Source organism: Diceros bicornis, chromosome 19 (assembly GCF_020826845.1).
Source record: "Diceros bicornis minor isolate mBicDic1 chromosome 19, mDicBic1.mat.cur, whole genome shotgun sequence".
NCBI lineage: Eukaryota > Metazoa > Chordata > Mammalia > Perissodactyla > Rhinocerotidae > Diceros > Diceros bicornis.
The window spans coordinates 23,657,566-23,680,558 of NC_080758.1; the positions used below are offsets into that span (position 1 = coordinate 23,657,566).

Here is a 22,993-nt window from a genome sequence, read left to right on the forward strand (position 1 = left end):
AAAACAACTTCCCAACAGCTCAAGACAGATTCTTCCTGGGCACTGACGTGTGCCCCTGCCCCAGCCCTAGCCCCAACCCCAGCCCCACGTGGCAGCCGGTGTTCACAATAGTCAGGATGAGGGAGCAGAGCAGAGTGGTCGAAGTGGACAGTGGGGCTTCTGGAGTCAGAATGCCTGGGTTTGACCTGGCACTTGTTGCTTGTGTGACCTTGGGGAAGTCACTTTACCTCTCTGAACTTCAGCTTCCTCATCTGTAAAAGGTAGAGGAAAAAAGAGCATCCACCTCACAGTTTCTGTGAGGACCCAATGAGATCATCCATTTAAAGTTCTCAGTACATTGCCTGGCACCGAAACCTGTGTGCCAAATGCTATCTGCTCTGGGCCATCCTTAAAGGATCTGTTGTTACTGGACTCTCTCAAGAACCTGTGAACCAGGCAGAATGGAGATTATTCCCATTTTACAGATGAGGACACTTGAGGCCAAGGACCTTCCTCCATGGGTCAGACAGCAAATAGGCAGCAGAACCACAGGGTCCCCTGGGAGATTGTCCAAAATCCTGAGCTTCCAACTCAGGTTCACCGCACGCCATCTACTGACCAAGGCAAGGAAATGGCCCCAGACACGAGAAAATTATGGGTCTTCAGGAAGGACTGTCAGGCACAATCCTCATGTGTTGTCAGTAACCAAATAATACCATCCCCCCTCCACCCCTGCTGTGGCTGAGATGGTCCAGATAACTGAGACTCAGAGATTCCACCTCTCACATTATTTAATTTGGAAAACTGAGGTCTGATTGGATGTCCTGTGACAACTATGATATCAGATAATAAAAGTTTAACTGTATGTCCCCGCCTGATGCAGGGAGGGCAGATGAGGACTTCCTGAAGCAGCTGGTGACGTTAACTTGTTATCTGGCCATTTCAGGGGGCGAGGGGCTGGTCAGAGAGGGAAGCCTCCTGAGTCCTACTTACCATGGTGGTTGATATGGTCTCTGTGGTGATGGAGGGAGTAGATGTCATGAACTCCTTCCCCACTGGGGCAGTGCCATCAACCTGCTGGCCAGAGGAGGAGTCGTTAGAGAGAAATAGAGAGAGAGAGAGCAAGCCAGATACACCTGCAGCTTCTGTCACCTGAGCCTATGACATTCCCAGTTACAGACAGGCTGTGTAAGAACATGCACTTTTGGGGGGGGGTGGTGTCCACACACAGACCGAATTACAGAGGGGCCTCAGGTCCTCCACTTCATTTCGACAGTCTTATTTGACAAAGGAAAAATAATCCCAGACAACTGAACAAATTCTGTCCAAACTTCAGCGCATGTATTCTTTGACCTAGCAATGCCACAGCTAGGAAAGCACCGTTTGGATATAAACTTTGAAAACTTCGCCAAGAAGTATGAAACAAGAAAGTTTACTGCAGCACTCATCATTAACCGCAAAAGACAAAGACAATCACAGGTCCATGACTGGGAAACAGCAAGATAAATTAGGATCCACCTGCCAAGTGGGACTAAGAAGAGTAAGGTTGGTCCTTATATGTCAACAAGGAGTGATTTCCAAGATAATTATTTCAAAAAGGTGAGATGTAAAAGAGAACCATCTCTTTTGTGTAAAATTTTCAAATATCTAGAAACATAAGTATACATGATGGTATACGCATAAAAATTTCTTTTCTGTTTGAATTTCATAACTTGAACATTTTTTTGTTGTTTTGTTTTGATGTGAATAAGGATTACAGGGCTCTGGGATTTCAGGCTATTTTTAGTTTTCTTTATACTTCTCTGTACGAAAACAAAACACATGTTATTAAAACAAAACAGGCCAGAGAGGGAAAGCAGGTGACTGAGGTCACACAGCTCATCAGAACTTAAGAGTCTTGACCACTGTGCTAACAGCCTCATAAGCCCCTATAAATATTATAAAAGTGGGAGAAAAAAATTCTGGAAACGACAGAGTTGCTCATGTTGTGTTGGTTTATGTCTTACTTTAGTTCTTGAGACAAAGACTGGTCTCTAGGGCAAAAGCCCCAGGACTACAGCTCTTCTGGCCAGGAATAATCAAGACAGCATTTGTCAGACCCACAATCTCAACTTGCAAAGTTTAAAAACCACTAAAGGAACTCAGGGAATGCACTATATGTAGTGCACCCGTGTCTATTTATGACAGCTTTCTCCAGGGTATGAAGTATGTTTCATCTTGCTAAGACAAATGATTTTAATCTTTTTTTCACCTTGTTCATTTTGCCAATCTGTGGTGGAACCCCCATGCATAAAAAAATGATCCAGTGTGAGCCATTCTGACTAAAGCTGGATTGGAATCTCTCCCTTGTCTCTCCTGAAGCAGCCTGTGGGATACCTCAAGAAACCTCTCCAACTCCTTCAAGCAATCTGAAAGCCATGATCTAATCCACTAGCCACTAGTCCTAATAACACTCTCAGAAGGATGGGGGAGACAGGATCATCCCCATTTTATAGATGGGGAAATGGAGGCTTTAAGAGGTGTGGTCTGCCCAGGACAGGAGCCAGTTCCACCGCCCACTCCCAGAGCTCAAGGAGGACAACGAAGCTCAGAAGAGCATCAGGGTTAAATGGGGGCTCCGGGGGAGCAAAGTGGCAAGCGTTGGCCAAGGGGCTTGGCCATGGTGGAGACCTCACCCTCAAATGCCCAATACCTATGCTCAGGGTACACTGGAAGGCACAGGTTACCTGGGTAGTGTCCACAGTGGTGACTCTGGTCTGCAGTACAGCCTCCGGCTCGATCTTCTTCCTGATGGCGAGGCTGCTGACAGTCATGGTTTCTGTTTTCACAGGCTGTAGGGAAATGAGGGAGAACGCTCCATAAACCAAGCTCCAGCAAGACTCCTGCTCACAGGCAACTGTGGTGTAGGGTCAGAGAGTTACCTCCCACCCCTGCAGATGGCCAAGTCTGGAAGGGTATGCAGGTCAGGGCAAAAGAGGCACGGTGAGATGTTACAGACAAACAGCCCGAGGGGGGAGCCAGAACTACCCGCAGCACCCAGACGGGCCTGCCCATGACTCTGCAACCATAGAACATCATGGTGGCTATGTGCTGTCTTTTAGGATACCATTAAAAAACATCTACTATTCAATTAATATGCTCTGTGCCGGGCCCCACACTAAGTATTTTCCTTACGTACATAATGTCACTAAATCCTGAATGACTTCAATGGTTATGCCACCACCTCCCAGCTGCTCCATTTGGACTGTTCTTTAAAGAAAGAGTCATACACCTAGCAGCCTACAGCGGCCGGGCAGAAGATATAAATGAGTGAGGTGGGCTTGCTGGGGACTGAGGTGAACTGCAGAGCACATGGGGTTCCACTCAGGTTTGGCCAACGTGGCCATGGCCTCTGAGTGACTGGATCATCTGACTTTTTTTAATGATATAAAGAAAATCCCTGGGTTTTATATTCAACGCCCTGATTTTTAAATCAAGGTCAAAGAAAACATATCTGCTAGCCAGATCTGGCCTGGGGCTACCAGTTTACAACCTCTAAAGTCTTCAGTTAAATGATCCGTTTCTTCTGAGTCCTCCATCGACCCTAGTTCATGGCTATACACACAGCGAGTATTAACATATGTGAGCTGAATGAATGAATGAAAGCTAGCTTGTCATCTGGTTGGGGGGGGATTCTTATCGATGGCTGTAACCCGGAGATCTAGCTATTCATTCAATTAATCATCTATTAGTGCCTGGTATGTGCAGGCTTAGAGAAGCTGCCACCTGGTGGGAGAGCAGACCTGTCAGCTACTAACCTGACTGCTTGGGATAATGCTGGGAGCAGAGCATTGCAGAGAAAGGGGACTATAGAGGGAGCAATACTTCTACCTGGGGTGGTCAGGAAGGTGTTTGCCAGGGAAGTGATATCTGAACTTAGTCCTGGAACATGACAAGTTTGCAAGGAAAGAAAGGGAGGAAAAACATTCTACCCAGAGGGTACAGCACAGAGAGAAAGCCCAGAGTGGATGAGCTCCTATTTCAATGCCTGGAACATGGGGGAAGGGAGAGTGTGGTAGGAGGGAGGCTGGGGCTGGGAGAGATGAGGGAGCAAAGAGATAAAGTGAACAAAGATCCTCTGATGGGAGGACACAAAGCAGAAAGGCCCAGACACAGTCTATCCCTGTGTCCCCCTCAGTGACGACATTTCCTCTTCTCTAGCAGTTTCCACTGCTACCTCAAGACCCCAGGGCCAGACAGATTTAGACTGCTGCCCCTTCCCCAGGAACCCCAGGCCCCAGGGAGAGGAGCCTGGGCCAGGATCAGGAAAAACCATCTGACTTGCAGACCAGGCCACAGGAGCCCCCGTGAGTCCATAAGCACATGCTCTCTGCAGGTGCCATGCAACACAGGCAGGGAGAGGAGGAGTCGAGTAAGATCAGACTGCCGGTCATCGCTTGACCTCAGGCAAGCGTTGGGGTCACAGGGTTAAAACGCCAAGGAGTGCATGTTAGGGGTAAACTGAGATGGTAAACATGCGGGCACAGAACCATGCTGTTCTGCAGAGGGGCAGTCATGCAACACGAAACCAAGCTTCAGGTTGAGGGACTCTGGGCTGCAGGCTGGCGGCTCAGTCTTCTCACAGACGGCCCAGGGCCCCCTGAACATGCAGTGCCCAGTGGGCCCGGGTCTTGACGATGCTCCACTGTACCTCAAACTGGGGCATATCCAGGGCGGAGCAGGCCCCTCGATCCGGGCTGTCCTCGATGCCCCCAGACTCGTCATCCTGGCTGGGGTCCCCCTTGTTGAGATCCCGGGAGAACACCAGGCCCTCGGTTTCCGAGTCGCTTTTGTCTCGGTCGAGCTCAGGCAGGCTGCGGGAGAAGTCTTCGAAGGCGCTGCCATGGTAGTCGCCAATGACCGTGAAGTCGACCTCAGCCTCCAGGCTGGATGTGGAGCTGACCGTGATGCTGGAGCACTTGCGCTCAATGGCCAGGTGGTTGTCCTTCAGGAACACCGCGTCCCTCTCCTGGTCCTGGTCCTCATCTCCTGTGTCACTTTCTGGGGCCTTGGGACGTGGCGGTTTGACTTTCTCCTCCGAGCCCTCCCTCAGCCCTGCTCTCTATGGCCAGATAAAATCAAAGGAACGGGGTGCGGGGAGAGAGAGAGAGAAAGAGAGAGAAATCAAGGTGGTGAATGACAGAAGAAATCTTGGGGCCACGTCAACGTCCCAAGTGGAAGAACAGGTCAGAAAATGAAAGACACCCCAGAAAGGTTCCTCGACATCATGACAAGCTTAAAAAAAACGAAAACTTCTCAAGAGTGGGGATGCTCCTTTCCCAGGGTCTCCTACTGATGGCAAAAGCAAGTACAAAGCAAACATCCTGCCAGTCGGTCCTGGACAGGAGGCCCCATCCAAGGTCTGGATCTGGGAACTTATCAGAAGCAGCACTGTGCGCAAGGCAGGGATAGGAGCCCGGACCCCAGGCCCATCCGTGCAGGCCAACATCGAGAGACAGAAACCAAGGAGGGAGACCCAGCGATCAGGGAAACCCAGGAGGGGGAGGCAGAGAGGCTGGAGCCAAGAGCTTTGAGGAACAAAGAGGAAGCCAACATGGTTTTGTCAATTCCACTGAGTATCCGTGGGAGGGGTTGGTATCATCTAGAAGGAGGAACAATATGGGGTAATTCCTGGGAGCTGGGTGCTACATCAGTTCAACCCTGAGCTCCATGAGTGGGCCGGCGGGCAGGCCACAGAGTGGAGGTTCTGGTCCCATCAGTGTAATTGACAACAGCGGGCCAAGGAAATGCTGGAGGGGAGCCAGCAACTCTTGTCCGACATACATACCTCTCAACTGGCCTGTCAGGGATTAAACACCACACGCACATTTTTGGCTGTTTCACGACATTCTTTTTTAAGACCAATCTAACACCCACCAAATATTTTTAAAGTAGTTGGCTTCTGAGATTCAATGCACTTAGAGATTCACTTGCTAAACGAGCCTCCGTTTAGCCCGTTTCTGGAAGGTTGAGAGGTGTGAGGACACATTCCAGACAAGCCAGAGTTGAGCTGCCACAGGAGGTACTGCCAGAGCAGGTGGGAATCTAAGGCAGCGATGCACCCTGGCCAGGCGAAGATGACCGGGTCATCAGGGCACCGAGGGGCTGCAGAGACCTGAGGGCCCAAGGGGCTGGCGAATCTCAGGTGCCCTCCCTTTCCAGGGGGGTTTGCTGCTAAGCCGGTGACGCGCTTCTCTTCCCTGACCGCATCTCCGGATTTGTTCTGGATTAGAGAAGATAGTTAGTCTTAAGGAGGCAGAAGGAACTTGGCACCGGGATCGAGAGGGAACCAGAAGTAAAGGATGGAAACCTCTGGACTGTCAGCTTTCCCAAGGCAGGAGAACCAGGGAAGGGAAAGGATGAAAGAAGATTGTTGAACAAGCCAAGCAAAACAGGTAGGAACCCAGCAGGTGGGGGCAGCAAGGCAAAGCAAGTATGTAGTCTGCTGGCAGTGGTGCCACCTTCTCCACTGGGCTGTGACCCTCTGGGCACCAGGTCACACCAAAAGCCAAGGGTCTTTGTGGCTAAGCTAACACGGGCCAAGCAGATGAACCTGTCATTCCGCCTGGGCTACACTCAGGCCCGTTTAGGGAAAAGAACTCATAGGGATGGACAAGCAGCCTCTGATTGCAATAATGACGAGGGGCCACTGAAACATGCTTCTAAAGAGCTACGCAGCATGCGGTCAGCTCCCCCGGCTGGGGGCAGCAGTGGGGGTGGGGGCTCACGTGGCCAGTTCCCCCAGTAACTTCCTCCAGTGTAGTTTCGCAGCCTGAATCGGGGGACACGAGCTGGAGTTCCATGCCTCCTTCCTGGGGGGATGTGGCAGGAATGCCCTCCCTGAAGTGTCTGGTCGCCAGCTGCATCAGTGAGGAATGTGTGGCTTTGGGGCCAGCAAAGTCCCCCAGGGGCTGGAGTTGGACGAAGCCCAGGTCTAAGAGCTTATTCCGCTGCTGCTCCACCTGACCTGTGGAGGCCTCTGAGGACAACTCGTTTGGAAGAGCCCTTGTTTCACCTTGACTCACTCGGCGAGTTTCAGCTCCGTGGGTCTCAAAGATCCGAATTTTGTTGGCCACTGAGGTCTTGCTAATATCTTCCAGGGAGCCCTCTTGCGCCCCAGCCTGGAAAGAGGTCATCTCCTTTTGCTTTCCTGAAGGGAACACCAATCCCAGGGGTATGGCCCCCTCAACTTCTTCAGGGACAACTCTGGGCTTTCTGCTGGCAATGGGAGGCACCCTGCGCTCACCTCTGTCCAGGGTCACAAATAGCCCTACTTGGTCCTTGGGCTCCGGGCTCCTTCTAGGAGGATGGGCCTGTTTGAGAAACACAGGGGACTGTTCTCCAAAAGGATCCCCGAGCTGTGAAGGCTCTCCTGACTCACGAGGGGCTGGGCTTGGAGAAGCTTCCTCTGGAGCTGCCTGAGCCTGAAAGGGACCAGGGGAGGCTGGGAGGGGGGTGATCACCTCCATCTGAAGAAACACTGAGGCCTTGCCGCCCTCCGTCACAGGTTCTCCCATTTGGGTGTGAACTGGTCCCCTGTCTTTGGGCAGGAAGTTGCCTCTGTCTGGTTTAGATGGCTTCCTGACATCATTAGGAGAGATGGCCCATGGCAGGGCACAGGCTGGGAGGTCAGGGCTCACGTCCCCTCCTGTGTGAGGTGAGTGGTTCTTCCATCCTGCTGGGGGACTTTTTTCAGCGTTTCCTGTCAAATCTCCACTCTTGGGGGCCTCTTCCTCTGTGGCTACAGTGGATGCTGGGTGAGTGAACTCTCCTTCCACCCCCCACCCAGCTTCTTCCCAGGCCTCAGCAAACATCTGCCCTGGAGAAGTTTCCTTACTGAGCTGCTCAACAGAGGTCTCTAGGTCATCCGGTCTTCCATGGTTCCTGGGAGGACCCGCCCCTTCCTCTGAGGAAGCTGAGTGGACTTCACCCTCTTCATCAGTGTTCCTGCAGGAAACTGCAGCAGAGCCCCGCGGGCCTGAGGAGTTTAGCTCAGAGCTCTCTTGGAGCTTCTCCAAGCGCTCTGGCCTGGTCTTATCTTGAGGAGAGGCATCCACATGCTCTTCTCTCTCCTCCAGTGGTGGAGGGAGGGCTTGGTCTTCAGAATCTTTCTCTCCATAGTTGAAATAGAAGCTCCTCTCTGCAAAGGAAGTATCGGTTTCATCACTTGAGTCGGCTCTGGCTTCCACATGGGCTGGGTCCAGCAGAAACGACTGCAGTCCTCCCTTGTCAGAGCTTGGAGAGAGGCCATCCACCTCTGCTGGCCTGGTCCCCGGGGCAGGGGGTCTTCCACCAGCCTGGAACTCCTCCAGCTCCTTTCTCAGCTCCGCCTGGCCCTCTTGCTGACCACCTGAGACCTGGCGCTTCCTGATGGTTGCCCCAGTGCCCACCTGGAACTGGGAGCTCTCAAGGAGCTTTTCTGCCAGTGTACAGCCTACAGCCAGAGAAGCCCCTCCTGGGCCTTCCCTGACCCAGGGGCCTTCCTCCCACATGGACTCAAAGTCTTCAGGGCTCGCGATCATTCTTCCTTGTGGCTGGCTGTCTGCTCTTCCAGCTCCCACCATTTCTTCTGTGGCCACTTCAACTTTGAACTTGTCCACCAGAACGTCTACCTTGGAGAGTCTGCCATCAGCAAGGATATCTGTGTGGCCTGCCTCCCTTTCGTCCTGCTGCGTGGTAGTCACTTTTAGGAGACTGAGTTCTTCTGGCCTAGCGTACTTTCTTTCTATAAATACCCAATGCTCTGAACCCTGTGTTTCAATTGGAGCAAGAAGAGTTAACATGAAATATCAGGCACCTGAAGAATGGGTCACTTTTTCACTCTTCAAGGGACCAATCTACCACTGAAAGGTCACCACGTCCCCAGAACCGGCAGGGGAGAGGAAGGCATGACAGTGCTAGTCAGCCTCACCAGGGCTACTTTTCCCATCAAGGCACCCAGCAATTATTTACTCCCCTCAACCACCACCCCAACTTGGTGAAACGGATTGGGGTCTTATGCCCTCCCCGTGTTAACCATGGGGAAATGGAGATCCATAGATGGGCAAGGCTCTTCCTCTTCCTCTTCTGATATAACCACCACTGGCAGAGGGGAAAGTAGCTTAGGTCACATGGAATCTTTGAACATTAGAGCCAAAAGAACTCCTAAGACATCCTCCAGTCCAATCTCCTCATTGTGCAAGTGGGTAAACTGAGGCCTGAAAGAAGGTCAGTGACTTACTCAAGGTCACTATTAGCTGATGGTAGAGTCAGAAAAAGACTGCCTCATTTTTGATGCCTGAGCTCCTTGCTGACTTATCTCACAACCTGTGGAATATGGGTCCCAACTGCAATCTAATGTCAAGTTGAGGGGAAGTGAGTTAAGTTCCACAGGCCACAGCCTGAAATGTGACCTTTCTGCAAGAGCTTCTGGGAAGGAAAGAGATTAGAACGAAAAATACCAAATGGCTAGGTCCAGAGGTTAGCGCCAGTCACCACAATGGCTTAAACAGCTTGCCCTTTGTGGGGTTCATTCCCAAAGAAACAGATACCCATGCCTATCGTTGGAGAATTCTAACAAAATCCATGGAAAGAGTAGAAAAGGACTGACCAGAACACATCATGGAAGGAAAAGATCTAAAGATCTCAGTGTCACCATGGGTCAAAAGCACCAAACAGTGTAGCACTGTCGAAGTGTTGACAGAACAGCCCTCTACCTCCCTCAAGAGTCCTTCGAACAATGCTAAGGAGGGAATGATGGACCCCTAGAACCATTAAAAAAGCAAGAAGGCCATTGGGATTTTAATCTTCTCGCAGCCACAGAATACTTGCTCCACATGAAATCTTCATGAAAGTCCAGTATGTAATACAAATACAGGGCTGCCCTGTTGAAGTTGGAGGCCTGGGCTGCCCTAGTGCTCTGAGGTACCTCCCCTCTTTGAAATCACTGCTCTGAATCAAGCTTCTCATGGTACAGATGTGGAAACTGAGGCCTAGACAAGGTCAGCACCATGCTCAAGGTCAGAGAGTGAGGTAGTGGCAAAGGCAGGCCTAGAACCCGGTCTCTGACTCCAAGTTCTGTGCAGTGCCTCCACAGTAAGACGTGCTCCCAACAACTGGAGGGGGAAGGTTTATATGACCTTGGGCTCCATGTCAGGTTACAATTTGGTGAGGAGTCTGTCAGATCCCATAAGACCCGAAGGATTCTGAAGGATCAAGGGAGCATTGTAAACTCTCTTTCTTCCACTCCATTTTAGCAAAATCCCCATGATTGTCAGCGAATCAAACTGTATTAAGGGACTCTTGCCAACAGGAAAGAGAGATAAAAGGAAGGGGAAGGCCCAGACAAAGTCTGGCATAGGTTTTTGACATTCTACTTCAGGTTGTTAAGCCTTCAGGACAATAGCACTGATCCATCTCCGAGAGAAGTGCTTTGAGAGACTACAGAAGCCATGTCTCTTTTCTCTTCTACTTCGGAAGCAGGAGCCTTTAGCTGCTCCCATTTCAGGATGTACTGACATCATCAGCCTGTCAATCATGGCCCAAGATGGTCAATGAGACCCATTCTGGAACATTCCTGCTCCAAGTCTAACTAAAAACTAGCTTCTAGAAACTAGAAATTAGGCTGAGTGGGGTGGAAGCTGGCACAATGTAGAAAGGAAGATTCTGCAGGAAGAAAAAGGGAAATGTACTTATATTTAGTTACTATGTGCCGGGCAATGTCAGCCTTTTGTCTAGGGCCTTAAATTTAATCCAAATGCTCCACAGGAGCAGGTATTGTTACTCTTATTTCACAAGGGGAAACTGAGGCTCCCAGAGGGGAAGTGACTTGCACAGATCACGGAGTGAACAGTGAGGGAAGAGGAGGCTTAGCTTCTAACAAGCGAAAATCCCAAGGAGAAAAAAAGACTGAACCAGGAAGAGAAAAACCTCACTGGCACCAAGGCTCTGGTGGAGCCGCACAGTCCCAGGGCTTGGTCTGAAAGTGTTCTGACCTGATTACAGGATGGGGTAAGCCGGGGTGGCCCTGCCGCCATTCTTTCCACTGAGCCTGCTCAGAACGCCCCCTGCTATCAACTGGAGGCACTGCAGCAAGACAGGCCACGAAACAGAAGGGGAGCAGAAGCAGAGCCAGTTCTGTTTCCACACAAGGAGAAAATCTCCAGCCAGGCAGTTCTGCTCATTCCAAGGTGTTCAGGCCTCACCTGTAGCTCTGGGTCACATTTTGGGCCCTGCTCTTTACAGGAGACTCCCAGAGGAAGGATTCCAGGACGAGGAGCCCTCTAGAAAGCTTGCCCTGGGAGAAACTGTTGAAGAAAGTGGGAGTATTGGGGGGAGAAGAGGTTCTCAACTCTCAAGGGCCATCCTGGAGGAGGATGCAGAGCAGATCTACGGGCGGCAGGGGGCAGAGCGAGGCCCACAGGCAAGTGATTCAAAAGGGCAGATTTTCATGCAATATGAAAACTTCCCAATGGATGACTGAAGACAAAATGGTCTGCTACTAAGAATAGCAAGAGCCCCCTCTGTGGAAAGGGCTGGACTGACAATTTTCAGGAATGCTGATGAAGGGTGCATGTTGCCCCCGCACCCCCAGTTACGGGCACCTTTGCTCTAGGAGCATCTCTGTGCTCCAGGGCATCACTATTTCTCTACCCCTGGGATGCTGTTGACTCCTGTCCAACTTCTCTCAAGAGAGAGTGCTGGTAGTTCTGTTTTTATTTTTACATTGAGGAAAAATTCAGACCAGAACTGTGATGATTTATGTTTTACCACTTAGGTAGCTGACTCATGTCTCTTTTACAGTTCCAGCATGTTTTCAGCAGCTACCAAATTTTTCTCCAGGACTTGAGGAAAGGTATATGCCCTCACACACCATATGCCAAAAGAGGAGGGTCAGAATCAGGGAGAAGGAAGTTTTGCCCAGATGATCGGTCAGTACCTTCCAATCCTGACAGTCTATGATGTGCTGGCTGAGAGGGAGGATGCAGTCCCCCACTCCCTGGGCCTGGATTCCACACTTGGCAGCCACACAGGGGCACAGGAAGTTCCAAGAGCCCTCCACCTGCGGCCATCCTGGGCACAGAAGTAACGCCCTCCTCATTTAGAACACTTGCCTGAGCAAGATCTCTACAACCCCAAGGATACTCCTTGGAGCAAGACACCCACTTTTGCCTGCCTGGAGATCTCGACAGACCCACACCCCAAGGGAAGTTTAGAGAAGATGGAGGCAGGGGATGGAAAGGACACCACCTCCTAACTAGCCACTGCTAGACCTTACTCAGGCTTCTGAACAGAGATAAGACCTCAGGGCAGAAGGCATTTAGGTGCCATGAACCCCGATCCTGAGCTTAGAAGTCAGAGCCTGCCTTTGGAGTCGCCTGCCTCAGCAGGACCTAAGAGGAGGAGATCCTTTCAGCCTCCTCTTTGAAGCCAGAGGTGACTCGGGTTGTTCTGTCTTCCCTGAATGGTTTCAGTCCTGTCTTTCCTGAGAAAAAAATGGATGAGGGAGGGGCCAGCCCTTTATGGATCCCTGGGATGGGGACAATCACTTGTCATAGCATGGGGACAACAAGGGCTACCCACTGCTCCCAATTGTATGGGAGAATCTGGTCCACCCCCCGCACCCCAGAGAAAGGGTTTTCTTAAGACCATTAGGGTAGTTCTGGGTGGGCGGGGAGGTGACGACAGTAACCTCAGGAGATGCTGCGAGGCTTTTCTGAGTGAACACTTCCAAGCCTGTGGCCGTCCCAGGCTCAGGTGCCAAGTCCTGCTGAGAGGTGTCCTGGGTCCTCTGGGACTGCAGGGGAGGCCCAGGGCAGGAGGAAAGGGGAACAGGGAGGAAGGGAAGGAGAGAAAGAGACAGGAAGAGAGGGAGAGAGAGAAAGCAGGAGACACACACACACACACACACACACACACACACACACACACACAGAGTCCGTAAGTAGCCTGGCTTTGTAAATCCCACATCCTTAGGGTTTGTGGATTAGGTCAGGAAGGAGCCACGCTGTGGGAGCCGTGGGGTGAGACAGAAAGGAACTGCCCATGGAGCCATTTAGGGGCAGGAGGCCTAGGGTCAGTGTTGCCAGCACGGTGCTTTGGGCCTTTCCTCATCGCCTGCCTGCTCTCATTTAAGAGCTGTTAGAGCCATACCACTTGGCCTCGATCCCAAGTCTTCCCTGGGACTCTTTGGTTTAGGTGATGGTTCAATCCTTCAGTTTGGGTCTTAGCCCCTTTTAAAAAGTTATCTTTGAAACGGAAACCTGGGTTTGGCAAATGGGAACTCTTCTTTGTAGTTTGGGGTCCCTATTTTGGTGTAGGTTCCCACAGATTTCCCCTTGGCCCAGATGAGGCCCAATAAAGTATGAGGAAGCTATTGGGAACTCTGGATGACACACCCCTGCAGGATATCCCCCCCCCGAGCCCATATTTGGATCAGGGATGTCTAGTCACCATCAGCGATGGCCCTGTGACTGCTCAGCATTTTCCAGTTTATAAAGTGCTTTTACATCCATCATTTCATTCAACCTTCCCATCAACCCTATGGAGTGGCAATTTTGGTTCCTGTTTAGATGGACTGACTAGGCAGTGAGCTCAGAGAGGTGAGGTCACTCACCAAGGAGCCAGTCCAGTCCTTGACTACAGCTCCTCCCCATGAACCAAATCTTCAGTGGGGCCTGTAAGCCAGTTAAACGGTTCATCGCTCCAAGGTGAGCTCCTGGGCCAGACTCCTTTCCAGCAGTGGACTACACTTCTCTGGGCAGCGGTGGTGGGTTGGGAGTGGAACAGACTCCACCTTTTAAGGAGGACCCATCTTGTAGCAGTTCCACCTATCACCAGCAGGTGGGGCACCCCCTCAAGCCAGGCTGCTCTGGGCCACCCCAATGCACTAGAGTCCTGCTCTCCAGGGCTCATCCTGCCTTTCTCTGCTAGAGTATAACCCTGCTAGAGTAGAAGCCTCTGCATCTCACCTCACCCACTTCAGGACTGAATAGAGGCCACTCCAGTCAAATCTCTCTCTAGGGCAGGAGGAGGGGGCATGTAACTGGATCACTGGACCAGCCCCCGTGGCCCAGTCCATGGGCTTCAGGGTCTTGATTGTACCACGGTGACCACAGAAGCCCTCAGTGGATGCAGAGATTAGCCCTCCTTCCATGGCACCAGCCTTAAAGGCCCCCAAAGCATCCCTAACTTTGTGAATCACTAGTCAGGGAGCTACCATATCAGCCTCACTGGATGAGGCCTTCTGTTATCCAACATGTCAAGGCCACAGGAGTGCTGATTCAATCAAATGCTCATTTATTAGATCATGGCTGCATCACCAAATTTCAAAGCATTAGAAGGCAGTAGACACACAGTTGACTCTATTCTGGTCTTCATGTGATTTGGTCTTGCTCCCAGGCAGCTGTGATTTAATAGCAAATACCATAGCCTGGGACACATGGAAATCAGATTCTGGCCCCTCTTCTATCAGCGATGACACTGAACAAGCCCTTTCCCCTTTCTGGGCCTCATATGTAAAATGATGACCTTGAACCAAGTGGGTTTTGAGGGTCCTTCCAACTTTAAAAGGATTCTAGGGGGCCAGCCCGGTGGTGTAGCAGTTAAGTCTGCGTGTTCCGCTTTGGCGGCCTAGGGTTCGCAGGTTTGGATCCCAGGCGCGGACCTACTCACTGCTCATTAAGCCATGCTGAGGTGGCATCCCCCGTAGAAGAGCTACAACTCTACAACTATGATCTACAACTATGTACTGAGGCTTTGGGGAGAAAAAAAGAAAAAGAGGAAGATTGGCAACAGATGTTAGCTCAGGGCCAATCTTCCTCAAAAAAAAAAAAAAAAGGATTCTGATTTGAAGTTAACCTTCTTTGTGCGAGTCCCAGAACTCTCAAAATGAAACACTAAGCAACTCATATTGAGCACCTAGGTACTCTGCTGCCTTCTCCATGCTTTATCTCATTGGATCCTCACAAGAAGTAGGTACTTTTATTATCTCTACCTAACGGAAGCTCAGAGAAGTTAACAACAAGCTCAGAGTCATCCAGCTAGCAGAATTCAAATTCAGATGGTGTAAGTCTAGACCCCAGTTGGGTTTGAGCCCAGTAAGCAGCAGCGCTAGAGAGAAAACACCTAAGTATAAATGGGGGTAAATATAGCCAAGACTTTGCGGTGCTAAAAATAGTAGCTTGGAATTATAAATATAGGAATTCTCAAGAGCCTATCTTTATCTCTTTTTCAATTGAGAAAACAGCCCATGCTTTCCACTCTGAAAGGCGGGTCATGTGGGATCCTTTGCTGAAGCAACAGGAGCAGCTCTGATTTTCTTGGAGGATCTGCTCCCTTCTAGCGGGCTCTGAGGAGCCTTCCAGGAGGGAACACTTCTCTATCTGCGTTTTCACAATATGCATGAAAGGGTCTGGTTACTGGATAGAACTACCGGGATTCTTAAAGTTTAGTGTGCATGAGAATCGCCTAGGAAACTTGTTTAAAATGCTGATTCCAGGGCTCTACCTCCAAATATTCTGATTCAGTAGGTCTGATGTGGGGCCCTAGAACCTGTATTTCCAACAAGCTCCTTTTCCCCATTATACTCTGGCTGATGGAAGGGGAATAAACCAAGTTACTGTGAGTCTTTTGAGTTTTTCAAGGTGGTCCCTGGGGTCCAGGATTCCAAGATTTGGTGTATTTGTCTTCCTCAGCCTAACCCACCACCCTCTGCCCACCATCACCTTATGCAGCCATTGGGGGGAAGTATACAGGTGTGGAGGATGAGGGTAAGTCAGTACATAGCAACCTTCCCCACCCTCTTGACCCAAGGCCCCTATTTAGGAGTTCAGGGTGAGACTTACCTCATTGGCTTTCTCAGGGGTGCCCTTGGGAGAGGGGGAGGCAGGCGAGGAGGGCAGCCTGCGCTCCCGCTCCCAATCTCGATCCCGGTGGATCAGTTTGCTGTTGGGTTCCTTCAGGGTCCTCTTGAGCTCGTTGATGCTGGCCTGGTGCTTCAGCAAGACGTCCTCTGGCTTGTCTAAGAACTAGGGGTGGATGGAGAGGCAGCCGGGCGTTAGAGGAACAGCTCTGAGATGGGATGCAGGGCACGCTGAAGATGGCAATGGTCACCATTGCTGCCCTTCATCAGCAAGCTTATTCCCACCCATGACCCCATCTCACCCTCACAGCACCCTCACAGCACCCCACGAGCCAGGCAGGGCAGGGATAATTAGCCCCAACAGGTGCACAAAGCACTTAAGGATTAAACAGAGGAGCAAAAAGCTCTTAAGATTAATGAGAGTAGACTTCTGGTCACCACCGCCTTTTCTTCTCCCCTGCCTGGCTCCCAGCCTCGGAACACCCAAGTCAACCCAAATCTCACAGGTCTGGGTGAGCTCCCTTTGGTGCTGTGAGCCTGGTCTTAGTCAGGCATGGACGTGACTTCCCTCTGCTCACAACCAAGGCACAGTAAGAACTCACCAACCCTCTTCACTGGGCTGCTCCTGGATCCTGGTCCCTCCCCGTGGCCAAGACTTGGACTATGTGCTTAGCAGAATCCCCAGTCTAGGCCCCTCCTAGCCCAACACGTGCAATTGCTCAGCCCCTGTGGGGACCTGGAGTGCAGAGATTCCTAAGGCCAGGGACATCCAGAGAAACAGGCCCTGCTCCTACACTCGGGACCAGGGGCCAAGAAAAGATTGGGTTCAGCATTCTCTGCTCTGAGCCACTACCTTTCCCAACTACCCAGGACCTTCCAGATACCCTGCGGGTACCGACTCCTCAAGAACAGACAGGGTGAGATACGGTCAGATAGAGAAACTAGGATGCTGTGGGGTATTCAGGAGGATTAGGAGAATTAGAGACCAGGAAGAAGAGAGGTGAGTCCCAACGCTGGGCACCAAAACTGAGCCGGGCACGCTGGAGTCGTGGGTGTGTCCCCATTAAACTGCCAAGTCTGAGCTCGGGCCAGAGCAGCACAACAGAGTAATGTGCCCCTAGGTCAAGTGAGGTCCAGCCTGTGCACAGGAGCCGGCAGTGACCTGCCAAAGCTGCTTGTCTGTCTCCTTCAGGGGACAGCATGTAGGCTGGCAGCCAAAGGACCCTTATCTGCAAGGCTGTTTGAGGATTCATATGAACTCAATTCAGGGCAAGAAACGGACAATCTCAGCTTATTACAAAGTCAGATCAGGTGATTCTGAAGGAACTACCTAGAAGGTAAGCTTGCCCTTGGACAAGGCTAGAATCTTCCCCTGGGCTCATCTCTGGTATCCGAGGATCTCCTGTGATTGATTGACTCCTAAGTCACCTCAGGAAGAAAACTGATGCTACTGAGGCTTCTGCTTTCCCTCCAAACATCTGTCTGTGCCTCTGGCATTCCTTCCTGAACTAAGCTGCCTCAGGACAATGTCTGTCTGGGAGATCAAACCTGACAGAGTTTGCATGAGGGATGGGTCTGGGCTGCAATGGACCCAAGATGTGGTCTGTGACCTTCCATCCTATCACCCTGGCTCTGTGGGCATCCAGTATTCCCAGAGGTTAGAGGGTGCAGGGCAACCCTGAGATCCTTAGAGAAACCTAGTCCAAACGTCTTGCCGTGCAGATGGGGGCCTACGGCCTGATGGGACTTTCCCAAGACCCTCAAAGAGTCAGTGGCAGAATTGGGGCTGAAACCCAGATCACGGGAATCCAATGCCAGGCCCTTCTTATGCCCCAGCCTCTGGCCCTTTCCCTCAGGCCCAATAACAAATCCACTTCTCTTGCAGTTAAGGTTCACGTGAAAAGTTGGAGACTGTGTGAAAGAAAGGAGAAGTGGTTCACACAGGAGGAGTAAGCTGAGGGAAGCCACGACAGGAGGAGGGAGAGGAGAAGGAGGAGGAGAAAAAGAGCGGGGGCTTTCCTGGCTGAGCTGGAGCAGCAGCAGGCCCCACTGGAGGGAGCTGCGGCTGAAGCCTGAGAAGAGGCAGAGGTGCCGAAGCTCCTCCCTCCCCACCCCACCCCCACACCACATCTGCTTGCCAACAGATACAAAAAAAGACTTGAGGTGAGGACACAGGGGACACAGATGAGGGGCAGGTATGACCAAACAGTGGTGTGGGGAGGAGATGAGTCTAAGGGTTTGGGTTGGGGGAGGAGAGGAGCTCAAAGAAAGCACGGAATGACGTGGAAGAGCTGGGGGACACAGGGGTGATGGTCAGCAGGGGCAAGGGACAAGTATATGGTGGCCTGGAGAGGCAGAGTGTGAAGCTGGGTAGAGAGAGGGAGGGGGAAGCACAGCTAGAGGTGGAATCGGCTGAAGAGATGAGCTTAACAAGGGGGTATGGGGGTGGCTGGGGGAGGAGGATGGCCGGGGAGCAGAGGCCAAGTTGAAGCAGAGATGGTGCTGGGATATGAGCCTGGGACGGACTGTGGGATGGTGACAAATGAGCTGGGGATTTGAACGTCTGGGTAGGTAGGGACAGGTCCCATGCAGTACCTCCTGCTTGTGTCTCGGCGTGGTTTCCTGCTCCGGCTAGGGGGACGTGGAAGGAGGAAAAGGAACCAGCAGGGTCAGTAGAGCAAATAGATTAGAGATACCGCGACTGGCCTGGTCCAGCAGTGGCCCAGAGTGCTCTCACGCCAGCAGCAGAGACCAGGGAAGCTGGGTGGGCCACCCACGGGGTAGTGAGGTAGTGAGAAGATGCAAGGCACGAAGCAGGGAGCCCGAGGAAGGTAGAGAAGTGGGTGGGAGGCAAAGTGTGCAGTCACACTCAGCAGGTAAGGGTTCTGGGTATTCGTGCTTCCTGCGGTCAGCACATGTGTTCAGGGGCCTGTGCTCCCAAGATGGGACTGCATGATGGAAACACACTATACCCGTGTGTGCACATGCCTGTGCACATGCATGATGTTTGCAAGTCTGAGCATAGCCCTGTGGGTGAGGGGTATACATCTGTGAGTGAGTGTGTGCAAGTCTGAGGCCGTGCGTGCCTGTGAGTGGGTGCCCAGGCAGGTGGGATGCAGGAGGGGATGCACTTCAACCTCACCCTTGTCAGGGCCCACAGTGGCATCCTACCTCTCAGGGGAGGAAGGGGGCTGTGCAGATCCAGATCATAGTCAAAGAGGCAAATTAGGCGCAGGCAAGAGGAGGCCGGAGTCCCCTTGGGGACAGAGCACCCCTCCAGGAAAGCAGGGCAAAAGGAGGGGAAGGGTACAGGGTGGGCAGCATACTCCCCACCCAGGGATGTCCAGGTATTAAGCATGGCCCAAGGGCAAGGCCCTGTCCATGGTGCACCCCATAGCAAGGGTGCCTGCCCACAGCTGGGGGCACCTGAAGGCCAAGGCCAAGGCTAGACCCAGGATCAGTCTCCTGATCCCAGGTGAGAGGGTACGAGAAAGCCAGGCTCCTACCTTTAGCTCCTTGATCTTGGTGGGGGTCCTGACTTCTCCCTCCTCGGCCTCTGACCGTCGCCCCCCAGACTCGCCATCCTCCTCTCGCTTGTCACCATCAGGTCCTGCATCGTGGTTCTCACTGACCGAGGCTGGGCGGGAGAACTCTGCTGAAGTGAGAAGAGATGGCCGGGCGGCCATGTGAGACATCTCCCACGTGCATGGACAGGGAGCCAGCCCCGCCACCTGCCCAATCATGCCTGCAGTGAAGTGGAGTGGACACTTCCACACTCCCAACATGTGGGGGATAAGAAGCCAGTATCCAGAGGAGTGAAGCAGCCTCCCCAGGTTACACGGTGAGCGAGATGCAGAGCTGCCCCCCCGGACCCTTCCTGATTTCTACAGCACTAGAGCCTGGTTCAAATCTCAAATCTCTCTATTCTTGGCTGTGTGACCTTGGTTAAGTTACACAACCCCTCTGGGTCTCAGTTCCTCATCTATAAATAGCATCTACCGTAGACAACTGAGAGGAGAAACAAACAAGCTAATGTGTGTAAGTATTTAGAAGAGTGGCTGGCACAGAGTGAGTCAGTTCAATCAATGTTGGCCCACAAATGTTGATGGTTTTGTTGTAGCGGTTGTGGCAGAATACTCACTTGACCTCATTATTTAGCAAAACCCAGATATTGTGAGATTAGCTTTTACTATTGAAAGCTAAAGTCCTGAGGTTTGCAAATAATTTAGCTTCTTTATAAATTAGGGAAAATTCAAAGGGATCCCTGCAATAACATCTTTCTCACTCACTGGCATTCCAAAGTACTTTTCCGCATAAGAAAGAAAGGGGTAGAATTACAGACTTGACACCAGGCACTGGGCCTAACCCAGACTATGCCCTGGGATTGTGTCCTGGTGGAAAAAATGGCTGGAAAACACAGAATTAAAATGACCAGAGCACAGATTATCTTTGGGATTGGCCTATATTAAAAAGAGAACAATTATCCCTTCTATTCAAATATATTCACTCTGCAATTTATGCACATTATTTCATTCGATCCACAAATACTCTGTGTTGATGGTTAGAATGGAAATTACTCTCCTCATTGTACAGAGAATAAATTGGGACTCCCTGAGGGGAAAGGTCCCACTAGTGACCTTTCAATGAATCAGGACAAGGACCTCGGCCTCCTGACTTAGAGTCCGGGCTTCCGGCCCTCCCTTGATGAGCCTCACCAGCCTGGGCCAGTCTTTGCCTCCTGCACAATCTGGGCTTCATTTAGTCCCTGGCACAGTAATGGAAGCTGCAGGGGAGGACAGAGGGACAGTACAGGCCCTCCTTCCCTTTTGCATAAATCTTAGCTCTCAGCCTTGTGTCCACTCAAGGAGAATAAGGAGCTTCTCCAGCCCAAAAAGGACCCTTGCAAAACTGCATGTCCTCCAAACATGGTCAGGGAGTCCTGGGACAAGTCTTACCCTCATACTACAGGAAAACTATCAGACTCCCCTAATCACCTGGAAAACTTCTAGGTATCTTTCAAAACCCTGCCCAGGTGTTGCCTTCTCTGCAAAGCCCATTCTGCCCCTCCTAGATAGAGTTAATCCCTCTCTCCGCAAGGCTGCTCTGTATTCTGTACATACTTCTCCCACTGCTTGAATCACACTGAATGCTTACAAACTATTCTACGAGCACCTGAAAGGAAAGGGCCATACTTATTCTAACACTCCAAAAACATTTGTTGAGTGGAACTAACCTGCCTAGAGGCCTGCCCCAATGTGTTCCGGGAGGATCCACTGTTCCCCCACCCCAATCCCCACCTCCTACCTTTAAGCTGCCCTCTATAAACCTAAAAGCAATAATAATTTATTATTGCTACAATAAACACTAATTTATTATTGGGTATAATTTATTAAGGTCCTACTACGTGCCAGAACTATTTTGGGTATTGTAGGGGCATTATCTCGTTTAGCTCTCCCTATAACAAAGTGAAGTAGGTATTATATATTTTGCAGAAGAAGAAATGGGCACAGGAGAGTTAAGCTGCTCAAGGCCTCCCATCCTTTCCTTCAGATATTTATGGACCACCTCCTGTGTCCACAGAGCAGCTGGTGAGTGTCAAGGCTGAGATTTGAACTCAGACTGCCCGACTGAATCTCCCCAGTGCCCATGTGGCTTCCGAACCTCTCCTACAAACTCTAGTGTACCTATCCTGGGGAGAGTCCTGGGCCCCAAGGGGTATGATTTAGTAGTTCTGGGACAGGGCCTGGGAATCTGCATGTTTAACAAGCTTACAGGTGATTCTGATGCAGGTGGCTGCAGACCACATTTTGAGAAGCCCTGGTGTGCCTGATACAGGACAATGTAGACACAATTCTCATTGATATTAAGGGCATCTACCAGCCCAACAGAAATGGCAGTGGAGAGTCCCATGTGGTTAGATGTCAATCAGTTCAATGGAACCAAAAGAATGACCGGGGACAACCCCTCAGCTTCTAGTCAGGCAAGGCATCACCAGCTCCACACTGCAGTCACAATACAGCATTCTCCTGGTATGATGACAACCTGTGAATCACTAAGCACCTTTGGCAGGGGCCCAGAAAACCATATGGTTGAACACGGGACCCCAAAAGGCCATGACTCAGAGAAGTCGGGGGAAGTCCAGAGAGTGGCAATGTCACATCCCAGTGGGAGTGATGCCATAGGTTGGGCTAACCCACCAAGAGCTGCAAGAGTTGCCCAGGTACAGCAGTGCTCTCAGGCCACCATGCCTGGTGCAAATCAACTTGTGATGTGTCTACCACCTTCACCACTCATTCTGCAGAACCAGGCATGCCCCCCTTTCCCTCTAAACACCACTCTTTCCCCCACCTCCAATTTGGGGCTTACCTCCATCAAGGCTACGGGACATGGTGTACCGTTTGCTGGAGGAACGCTCAAAGAAGGGTGCAGGTCGGTCGATGAGGGCGCTGGCCTGGCGGGTCTGTGCCTGGGTCCTCCCACTATACCGGAACTTGGAGCCCATCACCAGGAAGCCTTTCGGTGGGGGCTCAGGGGACACCAGCCTGCAGTGGAGGGATGGAGGTGAAGAGAGGGCATTAGATCTCCATCGCCAGGCCCAAGGCTGGACCACAGCTGGTCTTTCACCCCATTGTCCCACCAGCCACGACAACTCTAAGTACTCCAGAAGGGGAGAGACTTAGGAAAAGGTGCGGGGGGGCTTTCCTAGAGTCCCTACTAGCTCCTCTTCCTGTTCTCCTCGCTCACAAAACACAGACATTGCCCATATACACTCACAGCCTCTGCCTCATCCTTGGTTACCCCACCCCAGGGTCAGGCTCACCGGAAGAATGTGTGGTGCTCGATGCACACCTTCCACAGTCTCTTGGCTGACCGGTGGTTTGGGAGTTTAAAGCCAATCGTGCTCTCAAACTGCTCATACTGCAAAACCAAGAAGGGTGGGTTAGAAGCAAGGCTTGGGCCCACTCTTGCTGTCAGTCCACCCTTTCTGAACCTCTTAGGCATGTGTGACTCTGGCTTGATCATTCATTTAATCAATAAGGTGAATAATAAGGTGAATTGAGTCCTTACTCTGTGACAGGTCTGGTGCAAAGCAACAGAGACACCATAGTGAGTGAGAAAGAAGATTCTCGGGTG

The 22,993-nt window shown here is 51.4% G+C and overlaps 1 protein-coding gene across 10 annotated transcripts in view; it reads right to left on the reverse strand.

The window, feature by feature from the left end:
• Positions 1-22,993, reverse strand: part of EPB41L1 (erythrocyte membrane protein band 4.1 like 1) — a 100,998-nt gene that overhangs the window by 13,454 nt on the left and 64,551 nt on the right. For 6 of the 10 annotated variants that reach the window (XM_058562777.1, XM_058562783.1, XM_058562782.1 and 3 more), the window contains exons 10-16: positions 22,680-22,777; positions 22,226-22,401; positions 19,366-19,514; positions 15,843-16,025; positions 4,670-5,080; positions 2,706-2,810; positions 973-1,056 (exon numbers count right to left, since the gene is read on the reverse strand). In XM_058562777.1, coding sequence (XP_058418760.1) covers positions 973-1,056; positions 2,706-2,810; positions 4,670-5,080; positions 15,843-16,025; positions 19,366-19,514; positions 22,226-22,401; positions 22,680-22,777 — 1,206 coding nt within the window. The remainder of the gene's footprint in view (positions 1-972; positions 1,057-2,705; positions 2,811-4,669; positions 5,081-15,842; positions 16,026-19,365; positions 19,515-22,225; positions 22,402-22,679; positions 22,778-22,993) is intronic. The other 4 variants (XM_058562781.1, XM_058562780.1, XM_058562779.1 and 1 more) reach the window with 4 other exon arrangements.